The 22,347-nt window shown below is 40.2% G+C and overlaps 2 protein-coding genes across 9 annotated transcripts; one reads left to right on the forward strand and one right to left on the reverse strand.

The window, feature by feature from the left end:
- The first annotated feature begins 533 nt into the window (after positions 1 to 533).
- si:dkey-30c15.10 (uncharacterized protein LOC559353 homolog) lies at positions 534 to 13,841 on the forward strand. Of its 3 annotated transcripts, none has more exons than XR_008385666.1 (24): positions 534 to 1,178; positions 1,587 to 1,666; positions 2,590 to 2,772; positions 2,871 to 2,957; positions 3,431 to 3,603; positions 3,681 to 3,773; positions 4,468 to 4,609; positions 5,324 to 5,778; positions 5,908 to 5,993; positions 6,452 to 6,581; positions 6,969 to 7,104; positions 7,661 to 7,828; positions 7,908 to 8,034; positions 8,573 to 8,621; positions 8,760 to 8,825; positions 8,938 to 8,970; positions 10,078 to 10,099; positions 10,193 to 10,302; positions 10,434 to 10,487; positions 11,379 to 11,465; positions 11,575 to 11,682; positions 11,791 to 11,927; positions 12,719 to 12,939; positions 13,242 to 13,841. XR_008385666.1 is itself a non-coding variant. In XM_053622412.1 (23 exons), the coding sequence occupies exons 2-23, from the start codon at positions 1,594 to 1,596 to the stop codon at positions 12,882 to 12,884; spliced, it is 2,685 nt and encodes an 894-aa protein (XP_053478387.1). In that variant the 5' UTR covers positions 534 to 1,178; positions 1,587 to 1,593; the 3' UTR covers positions 12,885 to 13,841. The 3 variants fall into 3 exon arrangements, 1 of the variants encoding a protein (XP_053478387.1); XR_008385667.1 differs by having other exon boundaries at positions 13,541 to 13,841; XM_053622412.1 differs by having other exon boundaries at positions 12,719 to 13,841.
- A 965-nt stretch (positions 13,842 to 14,806) lies between these two features.
- Positions 14,807 to 21,915, reverse strand: syt1b (synaptotagmin Ib). 6 transcript variants are annotated; one of them, XM_053622415.1, is made up of 9 exons: positions 21,554 to 21,915; positions 20,610 to 20,785; positions 20,054 to 20,229; positions 17,806 to 17,925; positions 17,550 to 17,717; positions 16,534 to 16,701; positions 16,326 to 16,440; positions 15,363 to 15,496; positions 14,807 to 15,273 (listed from the first exon to the last, which is right to left on the reverse strand). In XM_053622415.1, exons 2-9 carry the CDS (start codon positions 20,782 to 20,784, stop codon positions 15,070 to 15,072), a joined length of 1,260 nt encoding a protein of 419 aa, XP_053478390.1. In that variant the 5' UTR covers position 20,785; positions 21,554 to 21,915; the 3' UTR covers positions 14,807 to 15,069. The 6 variants fall into 6 exon arrangements, with proteins under 6 accessions (XP_053478390.1, XP_053478394.1, XP_053478392.1 ...); XM_053622419.1 differs by having other exon boundaries at positions 16,326 to 16,443; positions 17,806 to 17,913; positions 20,078 to 20,229; positions 21,554 to 21,912; XM_053622417.1 differs by having other exon boundaries at positions 16,326 to 16,443; positions 20,078 to 20,229; positions 21,554 to 21,912.
- Positions 21,916 to 22,347: the final 432 nt, after the last annotated feature.

Genomic DNA, 22,347 nt, shown 5'->3' on the forward strand with positions numbered 1-22,347 from the left:
TTTTGCGTCTATCTCACCTGCTGCTGAAATAAGTAATCACTGCCCTAAGAAGAAATATATATATATATATATATATATATATATATATATATATATATATATATATATATAATATATATATAATATATTATTATATTATACTATAATTATTACTAGTGGAGTGCTATGTCCATACGCTTAGACTATTAAAACCTGTTTTAATTTTAAAAAACACTGTAGGGCAATTTATATTTATTATTATTATTATTATTATTATTATTATTATTATTATTACTAGTAGTAGGGACAATACTGATATAATAAATTAACAAATAATGTTTTATAATTCCATAGTGCATGAGTGTTACCACTTATCACTAACAAATGACTATAAATGTATGTAAATGACATGAAAAGAAATTTATATAATATCTAAAATGTATTATGTTAAATATATAGATATAAATCATTACCTCTTGCACTAAGAAGGTACAAATTATTATAACAGAAATGATTTTTTAAAGCACTTTACATGGGTTGATATTTATATTGATACTCCTGCCATTGGTTTAAATTGATTATATTAATTTATAGCTGTCAGAGTTTTGTGTTTGATGCTTTTCATTTATTTATTTTAAAATATTTTAAAGGCTCTTTGTCGTAATTTCCGCGGAAACAGGAAGGCGGGGCGGGACATATCTAGTGGCTCCTCCCCCCTTTTAAAATAGCCAATCGCTCAACAGAGGCAACTTCAGCGAGGGGGAGGGACGCCTCAGATTCTAGACAGCATTTGATTGGACAGAAAATCTGATGAGCCGCTAAAGTGCAGATTGATGTCATTAACACTGTTGATCCGTATCGGTGGTAGAGATAGAGCGTAAATTTTGAACGCGTGTATCTTCTAAATGTGAATTTTGTCGTTGTTATAAAGCGGACTAACTTATAGATAACCTTAAGGTGAACATATTCGTACTAAAAGCCACAAAACCTGCGTTTTGATGTCATGGGGACTTTAAGTGTATTTCTGGTGGCAGTGTTGTGAATGACCAACAGGGGGCGTGTGTGTGTCTCTTCTCCCCTCCCAGCGCGGCCCCGCGTCACCGCCGTCACGCGCGCGGAAATTCAAAAGTTCTTCCTTCAGTTTGAACGAAGCGCGTTCACGAGAAGCGGCCGTGTGTTAGTTCAGTCCTGTCACTGAGGTAAGAGAAAATAAAACATTTACACAATTTCAACTCGGTACCAAATCAGTCACTTTCCTTCTCCTGATCTACAGAGCGCGCGATTCATGTTGTTTGTTTGTTATTTTCGAAGTTAATGTGCTAGTTAAGAGTTAGCTTGAGTGAGCTAATGTTGTAATGTGGACAAGTTGTTCCAGCTTTCCTCAGCTGTTTATAAAGACTGTTACACAAACTACACAATCTCCAGTGGAAATGAAACTCAGAAGTATTCTTAAGCTGTAAAAATTAATATGGTAATCGTGTAATTAGCTTGTTAGCGTCAGTGCTGTTCGCTAGCTAAACATTAGCTAAACGTTTTCTAAAAACAAACAAACAACTAAATAAATAAATAAAAAGTTTGACTAATTTGCTCTCCCCTGGTTGTGACAGTAAGAGGATGGAAAAGCAGACGGAGAAAACCCCAAAGAGGCAGAGAGACCCGCTGGAGGAGAACACCTCAACTTCTTTTGGTGTGTGTTTCAACTTCCGGGTGAAAATATCATATCGCGATACTTTGCACTGCATGATATTTGTATAAACAGAATCACGATATAACGGGTATTAATCCCCTGCAAGTGTTACAAGTTGGTCATAGTTCAAAATAAAACTGTCTACAAAAATAAATTAACTGCAAATGATATTATTTTTTATTCTAATGAATAAATTGTTCATGTTTTACAAATTTAAAGGCTCAGTACAAAAGTTTAACATTGAATCAGCTGATTATAATCAGTTTGTAATTGCTATAAATATCCATGTATATATTTTTATTAAGAAAATGCATCATGATACCTGCAATAATATCACGATATCGATGTTATGTGATCATATTGCCCCGCCCTCTTTTACACAAACCTTCACTTAGCTCCGCTCAGTTAAATCATTCCTCCACTTCTTTTCTGTCTTGAGGTAAAACCTGATCTTCTGCTTTTTTTTTTTTTTTTTGTTTGTTTTTTTTTGCCTGACAGCCCGGATACGTTAGTCACGTTTGCAAGTGCAAAAGTTTTCACCCCCTTGGTTTCCATGCTGCAAAATAGAAAACACAAAAAAAAAATTGTTTAAAAGAAATCCAATGAAAAGGTGATCAGACACAGCTGGTTTGATGGCAAAATTGTAAAAAAAAAAAAAAAAAAAAATGAATCTTTAACATTTTTGCAGAATTGTTTTCCTCCTTTTTGATGTTAAATCGTTTATTTTTTTACATTAAATATAAAAGTATAATTGTAAAAGTTTTCCTGTTTTGCTGGAAGTTTCTGAACAACCCTCTATATCTTGAGGAATATCATGTATCGTTAAAATTATCGTGATTTTGATATTTTTGTCGTATCGCTCAGCCCTCACTTCAGTATGATCAATATTAATGTTATTGATGATCCTCTTGTGGTGTGTGTAGAGCTTGAGGCGGAATTAAAGAGAAGGCGCTTGGCTCCAGGAGGAGTGGAGAATCATAACCCTGAGCAGCGAGCAGTGAGGTCTCCGGCCCGATCACGGCGCGTAGAGTCGGAGGTGAAACCGGACACGCCCGCCGTTGCGTCAGTCCGACTAAGAGTTCAGCAACTCGCTCAGAGACGGGATGGTGAGAGAAGAGTCGTTTATCTTCCTTTATCCATGGTGAGCTCTGAGTGGTTTGTGTTTATAATGTGAGTGTGTGTGTGTGTGTGTGTGTGTGTGTAGGTGGGGCTGCACTGGTCCAGCGCTGTATGTCAGACCCCGGGACAGAGAGTCCCTCCAGCACTTTACTGCGAGATGTTTGTCACATCGGTGAGTGTTTCAGCGTCGTCCTGCTTCCTGATCTGTCATTTTCATCCCGTTTCCTCTCACAGAGTCAGACCTGGAAACGTATAGACCTTCCGATATGGAGATACAAGCACTCTAAATTGTTTATCTTTAAACACCTTCTTATATTTTTTAAATATAAAAACCTAAAAAAAAAAAAAGGTTGGAAATTTGGGAACTATTTTGGGGGGAAATGTGAGTGTTGTTTTGTACAGTAACACGAAACATTAGCACTCTAAATCGTTTATTTAAAAATTTTAAAAACATGAACATCTAAAGACCTGGAAAGGTACACTTTAGAAAATATGTTTCTGGAATTTTAGCTAATAAACCTACAGGCCACGCCCACAAATGACAACAGAAACGGTTTCTACATCTTAAACATCGTTGTTAGTTACTCACTATCACGAACACACACCTGATGGTAAATGATTACTGTGTGTGTGCGTGTTTTTCAGGTGAAGGAGAGTTTAGCTCTCGGTTGGAGCGCTTTAAAGCCCTGACCCCAGAGAGCATCCCCGCCCCGGCCACGCCCAGCACACGCCAGCTCTCCAGCTTTGTCCACAACATGCAGCAGCAGCTCAACACCGTCATGACCCCCAGCTCCAAGGAGGCTTCCCGCATACGCCAGGTACACACGCGCACACAATCAGCCTGAGTGTGTGTAATCTCTCGGGTTGTGTGACTCAGTGTGTGTGTGTGTTTCAGGCTCGAGAGGATGAGCTGAAGTCACTCAGGGTGCAGCCTCTCACAGAGAACATGTGGCTCAAGAGGAGCTTCTCCGACCCTTCACTGGCTGAGGTATATTAATCTTATTTGATAAGTTCTCTCGTGTATTTTTGATTCGTAAGGATGCATCACAGTGTTTTTTTCAGTCTGAGTGCCAGTAGAGCAGTATCAGCGAGGGTGAACATTTTAAAAATGGTCGCACGGCGCCGTACCGCTCGCTGGTGCTGCTCTTCATTAGTACGTAATGCTAATTCTAACGTTTTTGTCAGAGGGTTCCGTCTCCAAGCAGCTCTTGTGTTTGCCAGAGGACCCGAAAAATTCCCTGGCCTCCGTTACAGTTTGACAATGTGAGCCTATGTCTTGTTTGTTCGAGGATGGTGATGTGCACCGGGTGTGTGTGTGTGTGTGTTTAAAACTGGTGGGTTTTTCTCCCTACACATTTAAAGGTGTAATAGTTTATCACTGTGGAAAGCTGCATGTCTAAATCATCACACTGATTTAGATCACACATCACACTCTTGTATTTCTGATGTGTTTGCTGACGCTGTGACTATAAAATCTGTTAAAACGGACCAGAGGAGTGTAAGAGCAGAACGCTTGAGCTGATTCGGATGATTTATAAAGTGTTTTTTACTCTTCTTACTGTAATCGATAGACGTTAAGCTGTGGTACAACAAACATGAGTATCTTTAAATAAATAAACTGATGTTGGGTTTCCCGAGTGTGTGAGAGGAACTGAGTAATCAGCGTTTGCTCTGTTTGTTAGGACGACTCCAACATCAATTTAAAAGAATCCGAATGCAGTTTAAACTTCAGTGGAGTGAACGAGATGACGGGAGACAGTTTCAGTGCCACGTCTACCTTCACTGCGGAGATACAACCTCCTGCTACAGCACTCTGTCCTTCAGGTAAACCTGCCATCATGGCACTGCTGAGTTCTGCATTCTGATTGGGTCAGAAGGTGTTTGAGTTTTCTATAACAGCAACTCTGACAGTAGTGCAGGTTTATATTAATGCGCTCGTTCTAAATATAATACAGTATCGTTTCTATAGTAACGGCTCATTCACAGGGACGTGTACAGCACATGCTCCACTGATGATAAACGGATTAAGAAATGTGTGTAATCACTGATATGGTAAGATGTTTATGTAACATGTATGGAAGGAGTCCCCAGTGTCAGAGCTGTGTAACAGTCCGAGGTAAAGCTGTAACTTTTAAGTTTTCCGACAAGCTGTGTTTTTTAACTTGAAGAGAGGGAGTAGAGAGAGAGAATAGAAGGAGGGAATAAAGAGAGAGAGAATAAAGAGAGGGATGGTGAGGGAACGAGTGTTTATAGCTGCTATGACGTAAGCAACAACAGGAACTCACTTCATTCCTCAACATTAAATGTAATTATAAATGGAGAAAACATTTGATGTGTCGTTCTTTAATAAAAAATAAATAAATTTGCATTCGTTGCCAAATTGCTGTTGTGTAAGAGGAATAAAACACTCAGGCATGTGCTTTTAGAGGAAACTAATCAACCTGACCTCAGCTTCATCACCGGTCAGTAATATAAAGCTTCAACAGAATGGATTTAATCCACTCGGGGTTTTTTTGTTGTTGTTGTTGTTGTTTTAAGAATCGCTTCCTCATGAGGGAATGAGCACTTCTGCCTTAATCGACACGATGTTTGAAGACGTCTTGCAGGCCGCTGACAGAGAAGAGGAAGAAGAGAAAGAGGAGGAAGAGAAAGAGGAGGAGGAAGAGAAAGAGGAGGAAGAGCGAGAGGAGGAGGAAGAGAAAGAGGAGGAAGAGCGAGAGAATGACAGCCGTGTCTCTGACGGCAGAGAGGAAGCCGACATGGAGACTGCTGAAACTGAGCCGAGGTCGAGATCTCCGAATTCTATCCTCGGAGGAGATGAAGAAGCTTGTGACGGAGAACAGAAAGAGTGCGAGAACTGGAACAAAGAAGAGGAAGTATCTGGAGAGAGAGAGGAGAGCGCAGTGTGTAACGAGGAAGACTTCCTGTCTCTCCCGCCGAGCTGCATCCTCTCTCCACTCAGCAAGTATGTGGAGGCCGTCGTCACGCCGATGGTAAGCCACTTCCTGGTTTTGACGAGCATTTCATCTTGCGTACACTAATGTGATTATTTAAAAAAGTTAGTCTTCTCAACTTTCCTGTATTTTGTAAGTCAACTTTACATTAAAAAAAAAATGATTTAGAGGTTGACGACCACTGCGCCTCCACCCATGGTGCTGTGTGACTCTGCAGAGGAAGTGGCCACGCCCCCTGCTCCACCTCTGTACAGGTAAGATCACGAAGAAGTAGGCCAGTAAAATGTGCCACTAGGAGCTCCAGCATGCTTTTTGGCTCGGTCATGTATGGATTTCCTACATAACATCAGTTCACATGCAGTGTAATAATCCTTTAATTAGGCCACCTGAAGTAATCAAATGAAATCCAATCATTTATCATTAACCCACTAATATTAATCAACCTCCACTAATATTGGCACCCTTGGTTAATATGAGCAAATAAGGCTGTGATAAATTGTCTTTATTGTTTAAGCTTTTGATCTTTTGTTAAAAAAATTCTCTCAAAAATACTTTCACAGCCTTATTTGCTCATATTTACCAAGAATTAAAAGTTTTGTATAATCAAAATTAATCAACACATTCTGACCAATCACAATCCAGGATGTGAGGTAAAGTGATGCTTCCTTTTGTTATTAATTATAATTGTTTTTTTAATTATTATTATCTGCAGTATTGATGCGTACCGCTCTCAGAGAAAGAACCCTCCTCCGTCCTCTCAGAGTGTAACTCCTGGAGTTCAGAAACAGTGTGCTGAGAAATCTCACCTCAAACCAGCCGTCAACACCAAGGAGACTATAAAGGTGCGTGTGTGCGCGTGCGTGCGTGCGTGTGTGCGTGTGTGTGTGGATGAAAATGTCCTCGTAAAACTTGGTGGTCAAAAAAATACACCCGAGCGTGGAGACTGTGGATCTGTTGTGAAATAGACGATTAGATGAGAAAATTATTTAAATAACTAGATTAAAACAATAGTTGATTTTTTTTTTTTTCTTCTTCTTTTGTCAGTACAAACCTACAGAACACTAATAACAATAAACGCTGCAACCCAAAGCACTCGGCATGTTTGATTCACTTTGATTCGGTAGAGTTGATTTAGAGTTGAATCAGTTTCTCACTGGAGTTCACTTGCTCAGATGCTCTTGGGGGCCTCTGTGTTCTCACTGTGTGTGTGTGTGTGTGTGTGTGTGTAGGCTTTCAGTGACGAGGCATCCGTGCTGCAGACCATTATTAACCAGACCATACAGGCCCTGAGCTGCTGTAGTGATGAAGAACATGGCAAAGGATCTCTGCAGGAGGCAGAAGCTGAGAAGCTCCTGCTCGTTTCCTGTGAGTAGAGAACGTATCTTCTTTATCAGATGGGCGTCGTTCTAATGAGGGCTTGTACGTGGTATATCAGTGATGATGTTTCAGAGAGGTTAACACTAAGGTACGGTTTGTTCTTAAAGCATTTCCAGTCTAGCTCATATTTCTCACGTGCAACATTATTACCAGTCGTATAAAAAGAAGCGAGTGGGGTACGATTCTTCACTAGTCTTCTGAGCGTCCAGCGACATCACTTCTTGTGCTCATGAATGTGGGGGCAGTGGAGGCTTGACGGTTAAGGCTTTGGGTTTCTGATCAGAAGGTCAGGGATTCAAGCCCCAGCACTGCCAAGCTGCCACTGTTGGGTCCTTGAGCAAGGCCCTTAACCCTCTCTGCTCCAGGGGGCGCTGTACCATGGCTGACCCTGCGCTCTCACCCTGCGCTCTGACCCCAACCTCCTGACATGCTGGAATATGCGAAGAAAAAAATTTTCACTGTTCTGTAATGTATATGTGACCAATAACTCATTCTCATCATGAATATACCAGGTGAAACGGTCTACATGTGTTGTGTGCCGCAGGTGAGAAGCGTGCGGCCCTGCTGGCCGAGATCGGGCGACTGAGAGAGGGAGGGGCAGGACGAGAGCCGGACTCCCGCGCTGACCGTCTGCAGCCGTGTAGAGGCACCGTCAGCATCAACAACATCCAGCTGCCCCTCAAGGTGGAGTTTTTGTGCTCCGCCCACACAGGTGAGTTCAGGACGAGAGAGAGAAGTGTAAATGCAGTCGTTGGTGTACAGCGTCATTGATGCGCCGTCTCTCTGTGCAGCTCGTCCTACTCACTACTTTTTCATCCTGATCCGTTACGGAGCGTGTAACATCATAGCCACGCCGCTGGCTACTGCTGCAGATGCTGAGAACGGAGACACCATCACCTTTCCCACCTCCATCACACTGTCAGTCTGCTCACTCATTATTATTATTATTATTATTATTATTATTATTATTATATGAGGGTATGTCCAATTGAAACCCTGTCTGATATAAATTACAGTTGAATCTAATTTAGTTTCTGTTTCAAAGCTTCAGTTCCAGTTAATGATGAGGTTCAGTCAGAACTAATGTTTCTTCCCAAGATAAATGAAGCTATCTTATCTTAATTTGTCAGCTGTCAAAAGCAGGAAATATAACTGGAATGGGAAATGTGCCAAATATCATCAGACACTGCTCTAGGTTAATATTTCTGATGCGTTACCCAATATCAGATCCGAGTTTACCTAGAACAAAATGTTGTGTAATATTAAATAATACTGCACATGAAGAAGCATTAACTCATCCAACCCAGGATAGAAAGCACGGTATCATGACCTTGTGATTTCTTCATACCTGCTCTCTGTGTGTGTGTGTGTGTGGGTATATGTTCTCTCTCTCTCTCTCTCTCTCTCTCTCTCTCTCTCTCTCTCTCTCTCTCTCTCTCTCTCTCTCTCTCTCTAGGCAGGACATCCGCTCTAACTTTGAGATTGATGTAGAAGTCTACAGCCTGGTGAGTAGATCCATTTTATACCAGTCCGCTCCAGAGCACTGTTCTAGCCTTTCCTTCAGCCCCCGCCCACACACACTGCACAGTAAGTGTCTGTTCTTCAGAGTGTCATTTTATTTTCTTCACGTGTTTGTGTTGTAGTCCAACAGCGCAGCTAACAGCAGCAGTGCTAGTGTTCAACAGCACCGCACGTCCACCAGATCAAAAGTAAGTACACGGGTTATACTGCTAATACAGTGTGAGGTGGGTAAACGTTCAGATAAAGCTCATGCTGTGTGTGTGTGTGTGTGTGTGTGTGTGTGTGTGTGTGTGTGTGTAGGCAACACCAAGGAAGCTACTCAGCAGCATTAAGGTACTTTATTTTTTTCTTTCTTTCTTCTTCTGTTAAGTCTGTAAAATAAGGGTTAGTATTAATAATCATTATATTATTATAAGAATATAACTTAGTTATTTTCAAATAATTGTATTAACAATATAAATTACTTTATATTTAATCATGAATTATCTTTTAATGAGTGTTTTTTAAATTGTAATAATGAGTATTGATAATTCTATTAATAATGAAGGTAATAATTTTTTGCTGTTTTAAAATTCCTTATGTTTAATAGTTGTTGTTGTTGTTGTTATTATTATTTTTATTGTTAATGTTAATATTTTTGTGTAATGTTTTTAAATATATGAATTAGGTACTAGTTTGTTTTTTACTTTTTACAAATCTCTTAATTACTTATAAATAGTACTCAGCATTATTATTATTAATAATACTATTCTTAGGGGTTTTTTTACTTTATTTATGTAATAGCAATTATTATTGTTAAAAATATCCATTATTGTTTTACTTTAACACTAAAATAATTATTATAAATAGTTTTACTTTTTGTATTATTTTTGGATTTGATAGTTAATTAGTATTATTATTATGATAATGGTGAGTTGTTGTTGTTGTTGTTGTTATTATTATTATTATTATTATTATTATTATTATTATTATTAGGGCTGGGTGATATGGCAAAAATATCATATCACGATACTTGAGGACGTTTCTATGATACACAGTGCGAATTATGATATATAATTTAGTTAACAAACTATCTGCAAAACAGCAGTAAAATAAACAAAAGTGATGATACTTTTCTTTAAGACCTACAAAGACAAAAGATTACGTTTTAAAAAAACAAATAATAATTTGTAATTATTAATAACATAAAAAAAACACCACAATACCAACAATATCTCAGAAAAGTGTATCATATACTCATTTATCACAATATCAATATTATCAATATATCAACCAGCCCTAATACTTCTTCTCCTTCTCCTCCTCCGTCTTCTGAATCTTCTCCTCCTTCTATTTTTCCTTCTCCTCCTTATTCTTCTTCTTCTCCTTCTACTTCTTCTTCTTCTCCTTCTTCCAGAGTAAAATGATGAAATGGTCACACCTGTGTTTTCTTCCCTACAGAAATCCAACCTGTGTTCCACTTGTAAGTCTTTCCATTTCCCATCAGGTTTAATGGTGTTAATGACTCTGTACCTGCTGCTCTCTAATCTGTCCTTGTTGTTTCTCTTCACCACAGCTGGATCTTCATCTGCTCTGGATCCTCGGCGCTCCAGTAACTTCTCTTTAGTGGGTTCTCACAAGATCACCCTCTCCTCCCTGGGGCAGAGCAAGTTCCTGCTGGACAAGGTGGGGCTTTAAAGAAAACTCTCGCGTGTGTGTGTGTGTGTGTGTGTGTGTGTGTGTGTGTTGCACTGTGGTGGGGTCTGTGGTTATGTAACTGCCTCCTCTTTCCTTGTGCCGTTTTTTTCTCCTCTCAGATGAAGTTTGAGGGCAAAATCAGGCGACTCCTGGGAGATGAGTTTCAGGAAAAGGTGTCTGACTGCCTCCTCTTCACGTTCTTCTTTCTGTCTCGGTGTTTGGTGTGTGCTGTACTGTCAGCTGTATGGACTGTAACTAACGTCAAAAATAATCACACATGAACGACACACAGGAAATACACTCGTGTTCAGCACAAATATGACACGTGTAAACCTTTCTTCACATTCTTTATTCTTTTTTTTTTTCTTGAATATTTTATTTCAGCCCCGCCCTCTCTGTTGTTCGAAGCCACGTGTTTGGTCACGCCCCTCAAAACGTTGCTGTAGTATGTTGCAGTCAAAACCCTGGATGTAATCATGTGATTAATCTTCCTAACCCCTGATTCATAAAGTTGGCAGACATTGTCATTCTTAATCACAGCATGAGCACCGTAAATATAAGGATTATATAACCTTAGGTTATATTCAGGTTAATACTGACTGCGTAAGAGATTTAAATATAGATATAGATCATTCTCAAAAATATCTTTCTATAAAAGAACAATAATTAGGGGATTTGATGATGGTTGTTTTTTTTTTTTAACCAGTGACGTGCAGAGACGTCTGTACAAATATTTCATAACAAATGTTTGCTTTAATTTTTGAAACTGATATTTTTAGAATAGATATAAATATGAATATTCTAAACCTAATCGAGAGACATGCATGTATTTCATCGTGACTTCTGTCCTCAATTTGGTAGCTTTTTAAAAAAATCCTATGAAGTAGATATTTGTGAGAGGAACGAGTTAAATTTTCCCTCTTGATTGTTACAGATGTAAATTAAGATTTGTGGGTGTTTTATGAGTTTTGCTTGAATTTAAGTTCAGCTTGCGGTGAAACTTTATGTTGTAATGAGAGTGTATGAAGTGATTCACTGGTTTTGATGTACCTGTATAATTTTAGGTGCCCTTCCTGTCTCCCCTGGAGGGTCACATCTACCTGCGTCTACACAGCGAGAGTCACTCCGACGTACAGCACCAAGGATTTCTGGTGTGTGAGAGAAATAATTGCATCGTATTGTTCTCAAGTACGATTTGACATGTTTTGTTCATACACTGTGTTTATTTCTCCTTATAACTTTTTTTACTCTCCTCACCAGACCATGTTTGAGGATGTGAGTGGATTTGGAGCGTGGCAGCGCCTCTTCTTTAAGCTAGAAGGAGGTATTCTCTATTACTGGTACTACCCCAATGAGATGGGCAGCAAGGTGGGAAACGGCATGGCTCTGATATGGCAGATTGTTTTAAACTCTCGGCAATACAGCTTTCTGTGCTGTTTCTCATTTCTCCTCTCTTGTTTATTGTTCCTCTTTCAGCCAGCAGAGGGCAGCATCTCTCTGTGTGGCTTTGACAGTGTGAGGCCTGTGGAGAGGGACTCCTGCGCTCGGCCTCACACCTTTGAACTGGTGAACTCTAGGACCCTGCAACAAGACCACAGCCGCACCCTGACCAAGTATGATGTTCTGTATATTATTTAGTCCAAATAATCAGAAGTCTATTATAAACCATGCTGCTGCTGAGTTCTGGACTGTGATTGGTTAGAAGGTGTTGTTTAGTTTTCTATAACAGCAGCTCTGACAGTAGCGCAGCTGCACATCACATGTGGTCCTTTTTAATACGGTATCGTTTCTATAGTATTTCTGTAGTATTGTTCTATAGTAGCGGCTCATTCGCAGAGTCTTCATATGGAAACGTTTTCTTAAAGTAAGGAGACGTTTATGTAACAGTCGGAGGTAAAGCTGTAACTTTAAGTTTTCCCACATCTTCATCACAGAGGAGTTTACACTTCTTTACTGTTTCTCACTAACACAAGCAAACTGCGTATTTATTATTTTCGTTATTATTATTATTTCAATCTTATTAACGTGAACAGAGAGAGAATAGAGAGAGGGATGGTGAGGGAACGAGTGTTCATAGCTACTATAACGTAAGTGACAACAGGAAGTAACTTATTTCAACGACATTCCACAACATTAAACGTAACTATAAATGGATAAAAGTATGAAGTGTCGTTCTTAAATAAATAATAATTGTAATTGTTGGTACGTTGCTGCGATGTAAGAAGAATAAAAAAACTCAGACGCGCTGTTACAGGAAAATAATCAACTTCAAGATGGTAACGGTAACTCCACTTCATCTCTCATATATATATATATATATATATATATATATATATATATATATATATATAAAATGTAATATACACACACACACACAGATAACGTCTTTTCCTCCTGTGTGAAGGAGCTGGTTCTCAGCAGACACTCGCGAGGAACGAGCGGACTGGATGGAGAAGCTGAACCAGGTGCTGCTGGACCTCCACACGTGGAGCCGACGAGCTGCTGGAGGAGAGAGCGATCAAGCCAATACCTCGTCTATCACGTCGACGTCACGTGAAAGCATCCTGTAACACGTTATTGATGCACACACTGACACCAGATACATCTGTGAAAGCAAACGCGAAGGTAATGTTCACACAGTGTGAAGGTTAAAACACACTGAGTCTGACAGACCGAGCACAGCTTAGAGCTGTGTGTGTGTGTGTGTGTGTGTGTAATTATACATGTTTTAAACGTCACAGTATAACAGTAATATCAGCACACTGATTCACACTACAAAGCTCCAGGATAATTGACATTTATCTGATATTCTGGATGAAATCAGATTTTTGTTCTCTCACGTTCTCCCTCTCTCTCTCTCTCTCTCTCTCTCTCTCTTTTGTTCTCTCTCTCTCTCTCTCTCTCTCTCGTTCTCTCTCTCTGATCAGTCTTGGTGGAGGACCATTTTCTCAGGTTTAATGAAGAAGTGTTGATAAGTACATTAACGGTATTGTGGGTCGTTTTCGCACCGTGTAGGTGTTTATTATCGGATTTATTTTGCGTAAGATGGGAGACGTCTAATCTTCTAATCTTTACTAAATCCTATTATTTCATGAGATTATTCCAATTCTTTATTTTATTTCTTTTCGTAACACATCGTCACTGATTACAGATGGTATTTATCAGTGTTTAGATTGTATTATGAGTTTTTTTTTTTCTTCATACGCCTTATATTCTGTACTTATAGCCCATGTTCAGGAGACACGCTAACATGGAGGGAGAGATGAAGCCATCACGACACTACAGATTAAAAGATTAATTACATTAATGATGGCTGTGGTGTTTGTGGATTGTTGAGCTGCGGCTTGTTTTTGGATTAAAAACTAAATGATATAAATGATATACTGGACTATTAATGATCACGCAGTATAGACGAGTGTATTGTTTACTTCTGTTTCCTGTTTCTGTATGTTATTTCCTCCTGTCCACTGACTGTATGTAATACTCTGCTCCAGCTACTACAGAATAAATACGGCTGTGAAGACCTACACGTGGGAGTTGATTTATTGTTTACTGAAACCTGCGCTTGTTTCTGTTCACCCGGTCTGTACCGTCCAGCAGGAGTAAAGTTTCTGGATAAACCAAAACACCAGTGTTTATAAAAAAAATCAGCAAGTGGAAAAAATGTTTTTATATTGTCAGATATATTTATCTAGTATTTCTGCAATAAGCAGAATATGTGACTATTAAACCAGTTTCTGTTCTTTCTTTTCTGATTCCATCTCAAATTCTTAAAATGAGCAAAATGATTCACTAATAATACAAACATTTGTAAAACGATGTCTAGAACTAGGTTTAATAATCTTATATTTGGAACTACTCTATAGTTAGCACGTTCGCCTCACACCTCCAGGGTCGGGGGTTCGATTCCCGCCGTGGCCCTGTGTGTGTGTGTGTGTGTGTGTGTGTGTGTGGAGTTTGCATGTTCTCCCCGTGCTGCGGGGGTTTCCTCCGGGTACTCGGGTTTCCTCCCCCAGTCCAAACACATGCATGGTAGGCTGATTGGCGTGTCTAAAGTGTCCGTAGTGTATGAATGGGTGTGTGAGTGTGTGTGTGATTATACCCCGTGATGGACTGGCACCCTGTCCAGGGTGTACCCCGCCCTGTACCCCATGCTCCCTGGGATAGACTCCAGGTTTCCCCGTGACCCTGAGAAGGAGTAAGCGGTGTAGAAGATGGATGGAACTACTATATACTGCAGATCTGATGATGGTCCACTAATTTCACTTCCTACAGGAAGTGAATTTATTTTTTTGCATCGTTTGACTACATTTTTAAAAAAAAAAACATTCATGTATAAACACAAAAAAATTAAGCAAATAAAATGTTTTTGTAATATCCAAAATATTGCCAGCATTAAAAAGAGTGCTAGAGTGTTATTTTCCCCAAACACTGAAAATGATTTTACATCGATTTAAATAGACTTTACAACACAAAGACAATGCAAATGATGTGGATCAGAATGTAGAGGAAGATTTTATTGAAGAGCTGAACAAAGATCAGAAGATTTAACAAGTTTTGGGGGGAAAAACATTTTGGGAGTCAAAAGAGTCGACTCTTTTTGCTCTGACTCACTGGAGTGTGGCAGAATTTCTTCACTGACTTGTTCATTAATCGTTAAATTTACACAATAAACTTTAAATAAAATTCAGAGCTGAACTTTGCGTTACAGATGAATCATCACGCTGATGATGATTCCCCCTCGAATATGAAGCTTCATTTCTTTTTGAGCTCTGCGTCCACGTCTTCGTCAGGTTTCAGGGCGTGCCACTGAGCGATGGGTCTCCTCGGACTGGCCAGCACGTCCTCCCAGTGCCGCTGCTCCGTCCCCGAGCTGTTCGTTCCCACCAGGATCTTCCCGATGGTGTCGTTCTTACCGATCTTATCGTAGTCCAGCACGGTCACGATGATCTGAACTTTCTGTGGAAAAGCACGTAGCACACTCCCGGTGTTACTCTTTAACTGTACTGATCTGGAATAAATGATCATTTCTACGTCATTAATTTCACCTGAATTTGTTCAGATGAAACCTCGAAGCTGAACGATTCGTTGTAATACGGGTTCAGGGTGTTTTTCTTTATCGTCGTCTTCTTCTTCTTCAGTCTTTTGCCGTTCTGCATCAGGTGGATCTTCACATAAGGATCTACAGAAACGGACGTGCAGTAAACCACATACATGTCGCATGTGATCATGTTTCTGTTTTTTTGTCATGTGATTTTGCCTTGAAATGGATCATCTAAATTCACGGAAAGACCAGTGCATACGGGATTTTACGATGCACTTTCCGGAGCTTTTTGTGCTTTTCTTTTGCGGAAAACTACTCGAGTTGGTGAAATGGTTCTGCACGCGCCTTCACAGTGATTTTGTTGGTAAATGAGACCTGTGTGGAAAATTACTCACATGCCCTACATGTACAGTTGCAATCAAAATTATTCAACTCCCATTGCGTACCAGGTTTATTGTCAAAATTTGGGGAAACCACTTGAAGTACTCGTTGTGTCGAACTATTTCAGTTGCCTTTGTTTGATTTGTTCATTAAAAACAGCTGAACGTCTGTACATTCTGACACTGAAACTGATTTGCAGTGGGGTTGAATAATTTTGATTGCAGCTGTATAGAAGGGGTGTATTTATTTATAATCGCACTATCCGGTGTCACCCAGATGAGGACGGGTTCCTTCTGAGTCTGGTTCCTCTCGAGGTTTCTTCCTCAGATCGTCTCGGGGAGTTTTTCCTCACCACCGTCTCCTCTGGCTGCTCATTAGAGATAAATTCATACATTTAACATCTATATCCTGAGTGTATATATTTCTGTACCGCTGCTCTGGGACGATGTCCACCGTTAAACACGCTGCACACACAACACTGAACTGAACTGAACTTGTGAAAATTTTCAACACAAGTATCAAACATTTTTTTGAACTAAAATATATTTTAATGTTAAAAATGATTCATCTGTTTTCGTTCGCGCACCTGAGAGACCACCAACATCCATTTTCTTGAGGTTTTTGGCCTCCAGGATGACGATGGTGAGTTTCCCAGCAGTGGGGACGTAGCGCAGGGACAGACAGATGTCTCCTAACTTCTCCTGCTGCAAAGAAAAACACTAACGTCACTAACGTAAACATCTCAATAAGGAGTTGAACGTTTCTCCCCTTTATTCCCTCGCGTTTCCTCGTACCTCCTCGTGTTCCACCTTCTGCAGTTCTCGCCATTCCTCGGTCACATGACTGAAATCGACACGGTTCATCGGCACTCTTACAGCTCCGATGGCGTCGTGTTTGGAGAAACGATCAAAATCATACACGGTCATGAGAAGAGTCTTTCCTCCAAGCTCTGAGTACGGAACCTGCAGAGACGATTTCACCGTCAGTGACAAAGACAACAGTAAAGATACAGTAAGAGCAGCTGCTGAACTCCTTCATGACGTGTTCAGTTGAAGGTGTTTGTGTATAAATGAAGCTGTAAACGTGTGGAATCGCTCCTTTCAGAGGCGGAACTACTTTTTCAGAGGGAAGAGTTTGTGGTAGGAAAATCTTCCCAGGAATTTACACCTTTCCATCTCTCTCTCTTCTACTCCAGGATTTTACACTTTCCATCTCTCTCTTCTACTCCAGGATTTTACACTTTCCATCTCTCTCTTCTACTCCAGGATTTTACACCTTTCCATCTCTCTCTTCTACTCCAGGATTTTACACTTTCCATCTCTCTCTTCTACTCCAGGATTTTACACCTTTCCATCTCTCTCTTCTACTCCAGGATTTTACACTTTCCATCTCTCTCTCTTCTACTCCAGGATTTTACACTTTCCATCTCTCTCTTCTACTCCAGGATTTTACACTTTCCATCTCTCTCTTCTACTCCAGGATTTTACACCTTTCCATCTCTCTCTTCTACTCCAGGATTTTACACCTTTCCATCTCTCTCTTCTACTCCAGGATTTTACACTTTCCATCTCTCTCTTCTACTCCAGGATTTTACACTTTCCATCTCTCTCTTCTACTCCAGGATTTTACACTTTCCATCTCTCTCTTCTACTCCAGGATTTTACACTTTCCATCTCTCTCTTCTACTCCAGGATTTTACACCTTTCCATCTCTCTCTTCTACTCCAGGATTTTACACTTTCCATAAACAAACAGCTGCATTTACACGTCCATTCTGAGTGAGTTGATGAATCAGTGATGTGGAATTTCACCTTAAAAGTGAAGCTGTCATTGAAAGTGGGATTCAGAGTCTTTCTGTGGATTTTAGTCTCAAATTTTTTCTTCTTGTCTGGGAGGAGACAGAGCTTCACGTATGGATCTGAAGTCCCGCTCATGTCCATGGCAGCCAGATCTTCTGCCTGAATCACTCCTACAATGAGCTGAGGTCAAAGAATCAAGAAAGAGAATTCAACAAAGGAAAGAAAGAAGGAATATCATAGAATTGTCTTCACTGTGAACGGTTGGTACCGTGTCCTCCGTGAAGTTGTAGTCGAGACTAAACTGAAGTTTTCCCAGATTCACCTCCTCTTTACACTCCACCTGCTTCTCCTGAGCTTTGGAATCATGATGCTGAATCTGAAACACATTCTGCAGTCAGGGACCACACCACGACCACACCACACACCACACCATACACCACACCACACACCACACCACATCACACCACACACCACACCATACACGATACCATACCACACCACATTATTATTATTATTATTATTATTTACTCATGAGTCTTTATTGGTCACATATACATTACAGCACAGTGAAATTCTTTTCTTCACATACCCCAGCATGTTTGGAAGTTGGGGTCAGAGGTCAGGGTCAGCCATGATACAGCGCCCCCTGGAGCAGAGAGGGTTAAGGGCCTTGCTCAAGGGCCCAACAGTGGCAGCTTGGCAGTGCTGGGACTCGAACCCCCGACCTTCTGATCAGTAACCCAGAGCCTAAGTAACCCTTAACCGCTAAGCCACCACTGCCCCCCACATCACACAACACACAACACACATCACACAACACACATCACATCACACCACATCACACACCACATCACACAACACACAACACACATCACACACCACACATCACACCACACACATCACATCACACCACATCACACACCACATCACACAACACACAACACACACCACACACATCACATCACACCACATCACACACCACATCACACAACACACAACACACATCACACAACACACATCACACCACACACATCACATCACACCACATCACACACCACATCACACAACACACAACACACATCACACACCACACATCACATCACACCACACACATCACATCACACCACATCACACACCACATCACACAACACACAACACACATCACACACCACACATCACATCACACCACACACATCACATCACACCACATCACACACCACATCACACATCACACCCCACATCACACAACACACATCACATCACACACATCACATCACACCACATCACACACCACATCACACACCACACAACACACATCACACACCACACATCACACACCACATCACACAACACACAACACACATCACACACCACACATCACATCACACACATCACATCACACCACACACATCACACCACATCACACAACACACCCCACATCACACACCACACATCACATCACACCACACACATCACATCACACCACATCACACACCACATCACACAACACACCCCACATCACACAACACACAACACACATCACACACCACACATCACATCACACACATCACATCACACCACACACATCACACCACATCACACAACACACCCCACATCACACACCACACATCACATCACACCACACACATCACATCACACCACATCACACACCACATCACACATCACACCCCACATCACACAACACACCCCACATCACACAACACACATCACATCACACAACACACATCACACATCACACACATCACACATCACACACCACATCACACACCACACAACACACACCACATCACACACCACACATCACACCACACATCACACACCACATCACACACCACACAACACACACCACACCACACACATCACACCACACAACACACACCACACCACACACATCACATCACACAACACACATCACACCACACAACACACATCACACACCACACCACACAACACACCCCACATCACACAACACACAACACACATCACACACCACACACATCACATCACACCACATCACACACCACATCACACAACACACCCCACATCACACAACACACAACACACATCACACACCACACATCACACCACACACATCACATCACACCACATCACACACCACATCACACAACACACCCCACATCACACAACACACATCACACAACACACAACACACATCACATCACACCACATCACACACCACATCACACAACACACAACACACATCACACACCACACATCACATCACACACATCACATCACACCACATCACACACCACATCACACAACACACCCCACAACACACAACACACATCACACACCACACATCACATCACACCACACACATCACATCACACCACATCACACACCACATCACACATCACACCCCACATCACACAACACACCCCACATCACACAACACACCCCACATCACACAACACACATCACATCACACAACAGCGCTCACTTTATAAATGATCTAAATGATCTGACATGACCTGTGTAATGCCTTCATCTCTCACACTCGACATGCCGATGCTCTCCTTTCTGCTCTTCTCATTTCCTGGTTTCTCCTTTTTCCTCTTAAACACAAACTTCCTGCAGACGCAGATGCAGCAGCTGAGAACGAGGAGGACGATGATGAAGCCCAACGCCACAAAAGCCCAGGAGGGTACTGGAGCGGTATTCACAGAAACAAATTAGGATCCAAATTAAAATGTATAATAATGAATCTAATGACAGTTTCATTTAGAGCCTGTGAACGAGCGTTACTATAGAAACGATAAGGTATTAGAACGAGCGCATTAATATAAACCTGCGCTACTGTCAGAGCCGCTGTCATAGAGAACTAATCAACACCTTCTGACCCAATCACAGTCCAGAACTCATCCCCACCTTCTGACCAATCACAATAACAAATTAATAGATAGATAGATAGATAGATAGATAGATAGATAGATAGATAGATAGACAGACAGATAGATAGATAGATAGATAGATAGATAGACAATCCTGTGTTGACTGAAAGAGAAAGAAAACAGCGGTTTTTCTCACAGTGGACTTTTTGAAGGTCATTCAGAAGTTTGGTTCTGGTGGAGATCGTTAGTTCTCTAGGTGAGTTTTGGGGTGGGGCCTGAGTGGGCGGAGCCTCAGAGGTTTTTAGCTTCTGCACAGATGTGGTAGATCCAGGAGACGGGGCCAAACCAGCCTCCATATCACTGCCCTGCATTCTGTAGAAAAACAGACAACATAAAAACGAATAAAGATTAAAGATTAAAGATTAAAGAATAAAGATTAAAGAATAAAGAATAAAGAATAAAGATTAAAGATTAAAGATTAAAGCACATTTACTGAGAATCTGATAACAGAGGAAGTGTACCTGATCAGTAAAACAATACTCTCATCAAACTCATAAAATACATAACAGTAAATGAATCCTATGAAAAGAATACAGAGGAAAAATGAAACGAACACACGTGTAATTTTCACGTGTGAAGTTTGTGTGTCTTTCTGTAAGTGAAGCTCCACTCTGTAAACACGTGAAAGTTTTAACCTTCAGATTATTTTGAGAAACGCAGAGTAAGACTTTATTGATTTCTGCTCGAATCTCAGAGAAATGAGGCGCAGTGACACCGACACGACTCGCATTATGCTGAACACACACACCTATAGCAGTACATACAGTACAGATAATCACACACACACACACACACACACACACACACACACACACGGAAGTCCTGCTCATTTCTCTCAGTATTTTCACTCAGGACTGAGACAGGGATCATGAAGATAAATGATGCATGCAATTTGTTTGCTTTAAAAAAATTCTTCTTCTTCTTCTTCTTCTTTTTCTTCTTCTTCTTCTCCTTCTTCTTCTCCTTCTTCTTCTTATTATTATTACATTATCAGATGTAAAGACAATTAAACAGCATCAGGTTTAAATAAAAAAGGAAATGAAGATGTAATGAGTGTCGATGAAGAGAAATGAGTCTTACCTGTTTCCCTGTGAGTGTCTCAGCTCAGGAGTGAATGATTCAATCAGAGTCTGATGGTGAGATTGGACTGCATTACTGCTGCTGTCAGAGAGGAACAGAGTGATGTAGCAGAGGTGATATGCATTTGTGTGTGTGTGTGTGTGTGTGAGAGAGAGAGAGAGAGAGAGGGAGAGAGAAAGAGAGAGAGAATATTACATAAAGGAACCATCTTCATTTGTACATCACTTCATTTTAAACAATAAAATAATTAAGATAATGTGTTATTTTTGTGACGTATTAAAGACACAAACACATAAATGAGTTAATTAAGGAGTCATAATGCAGCTAATTACAGGATGATGTGAAGGAAAGTTTCAGAACCGCTCACTTTATTCTTTTTTACTTTCCACCAACGGATTAAATTGTGCAATGATATATATGTAAAATACAGTTATCTATGTATTATCTATATATTATCTATATATTATCTATGTATTATCTATATATTATCTATTCACACATAAATATGGATTAAAGATGTCTCCTCTCCTATCTGTCTTCTTTTTTTCTGTTAAAGAACACATTACAGAGAAATAAATGTTATTAAATAAATGCAAAACCGTAATTCAGAATATCTTTGTTTATTACATTTATAACACCAAAGTCAAATATAAAATTACATGAATGCTAATTAGTAATGAAATAATTCATTTTATATTCTTGAAAACATGGAACAGAGATTATTGCATCATCGATAAATGAACAATAATTAGTTAAAAATATATATAAATAAACAATAGATAGTTAAAGTAAAA

Source organism: Ictalurus furcatus, chromosome 4 (genome assembly GCF_023375685.1).
Source record: "Ictalurus furcatus strain D&B chromosome 4, Billie_1.0, whole genome shotgun sequence".
Classification (NCBI taxonomy): domain Eukaryota; kingdom Metazoa; phylum Chordata; class Actinopteri; order Siluriformes; family Ictaluridae; genus Ictalurus; species Ictalurus furcatus.

Bases quoted from the DNA above. Each gene is read 5' to 3' on its own strand.
- si:dkey-30c15.10 (XM_053622412.1), top strand. From the start codon at position 1,594: ATGGAAAAGCAGACGGAGAAAACCCCAAAGAGGCAGAGAGACCCGCTG. The intron at 2,773-2,870 runs GTGAGAGAAGAG...GTGTGTGTGTAG, and splicing joins ACTCGCTCAGAGACGGGATG to GTGGGGCTGCACTGGTCCAG. The intron at 5,994-6,451 runs GTAAGATCACGA...TATTATCTGCAG, and splicing joins CCTGCTCCACCTCTGTACAG to TATTGATGCGTACCGCTCTC.
- syt1b (XM_053622413.1), bottom strand. From the start codon at position 20,784: ATGCAGGGCAGTGATATGGAGGCTGGTTTGGCCCCGTCTCCTGGATCT. The intron at 20,230-20,609 runs GTGAGAAAAACC...ATACCGCTCCAG, and splicing joins TGACCTTCAAAAAGTCCACT to TACCCTCCTGGGCTTTTGTG. The intron at 16,444-16,533 runs GTACGAGGAAAC...TTTTCTTTGCAG, and splicing joins AGAAGGTGGAACACGAGGAG to CAGGAGAAGTTAGGAGACAT.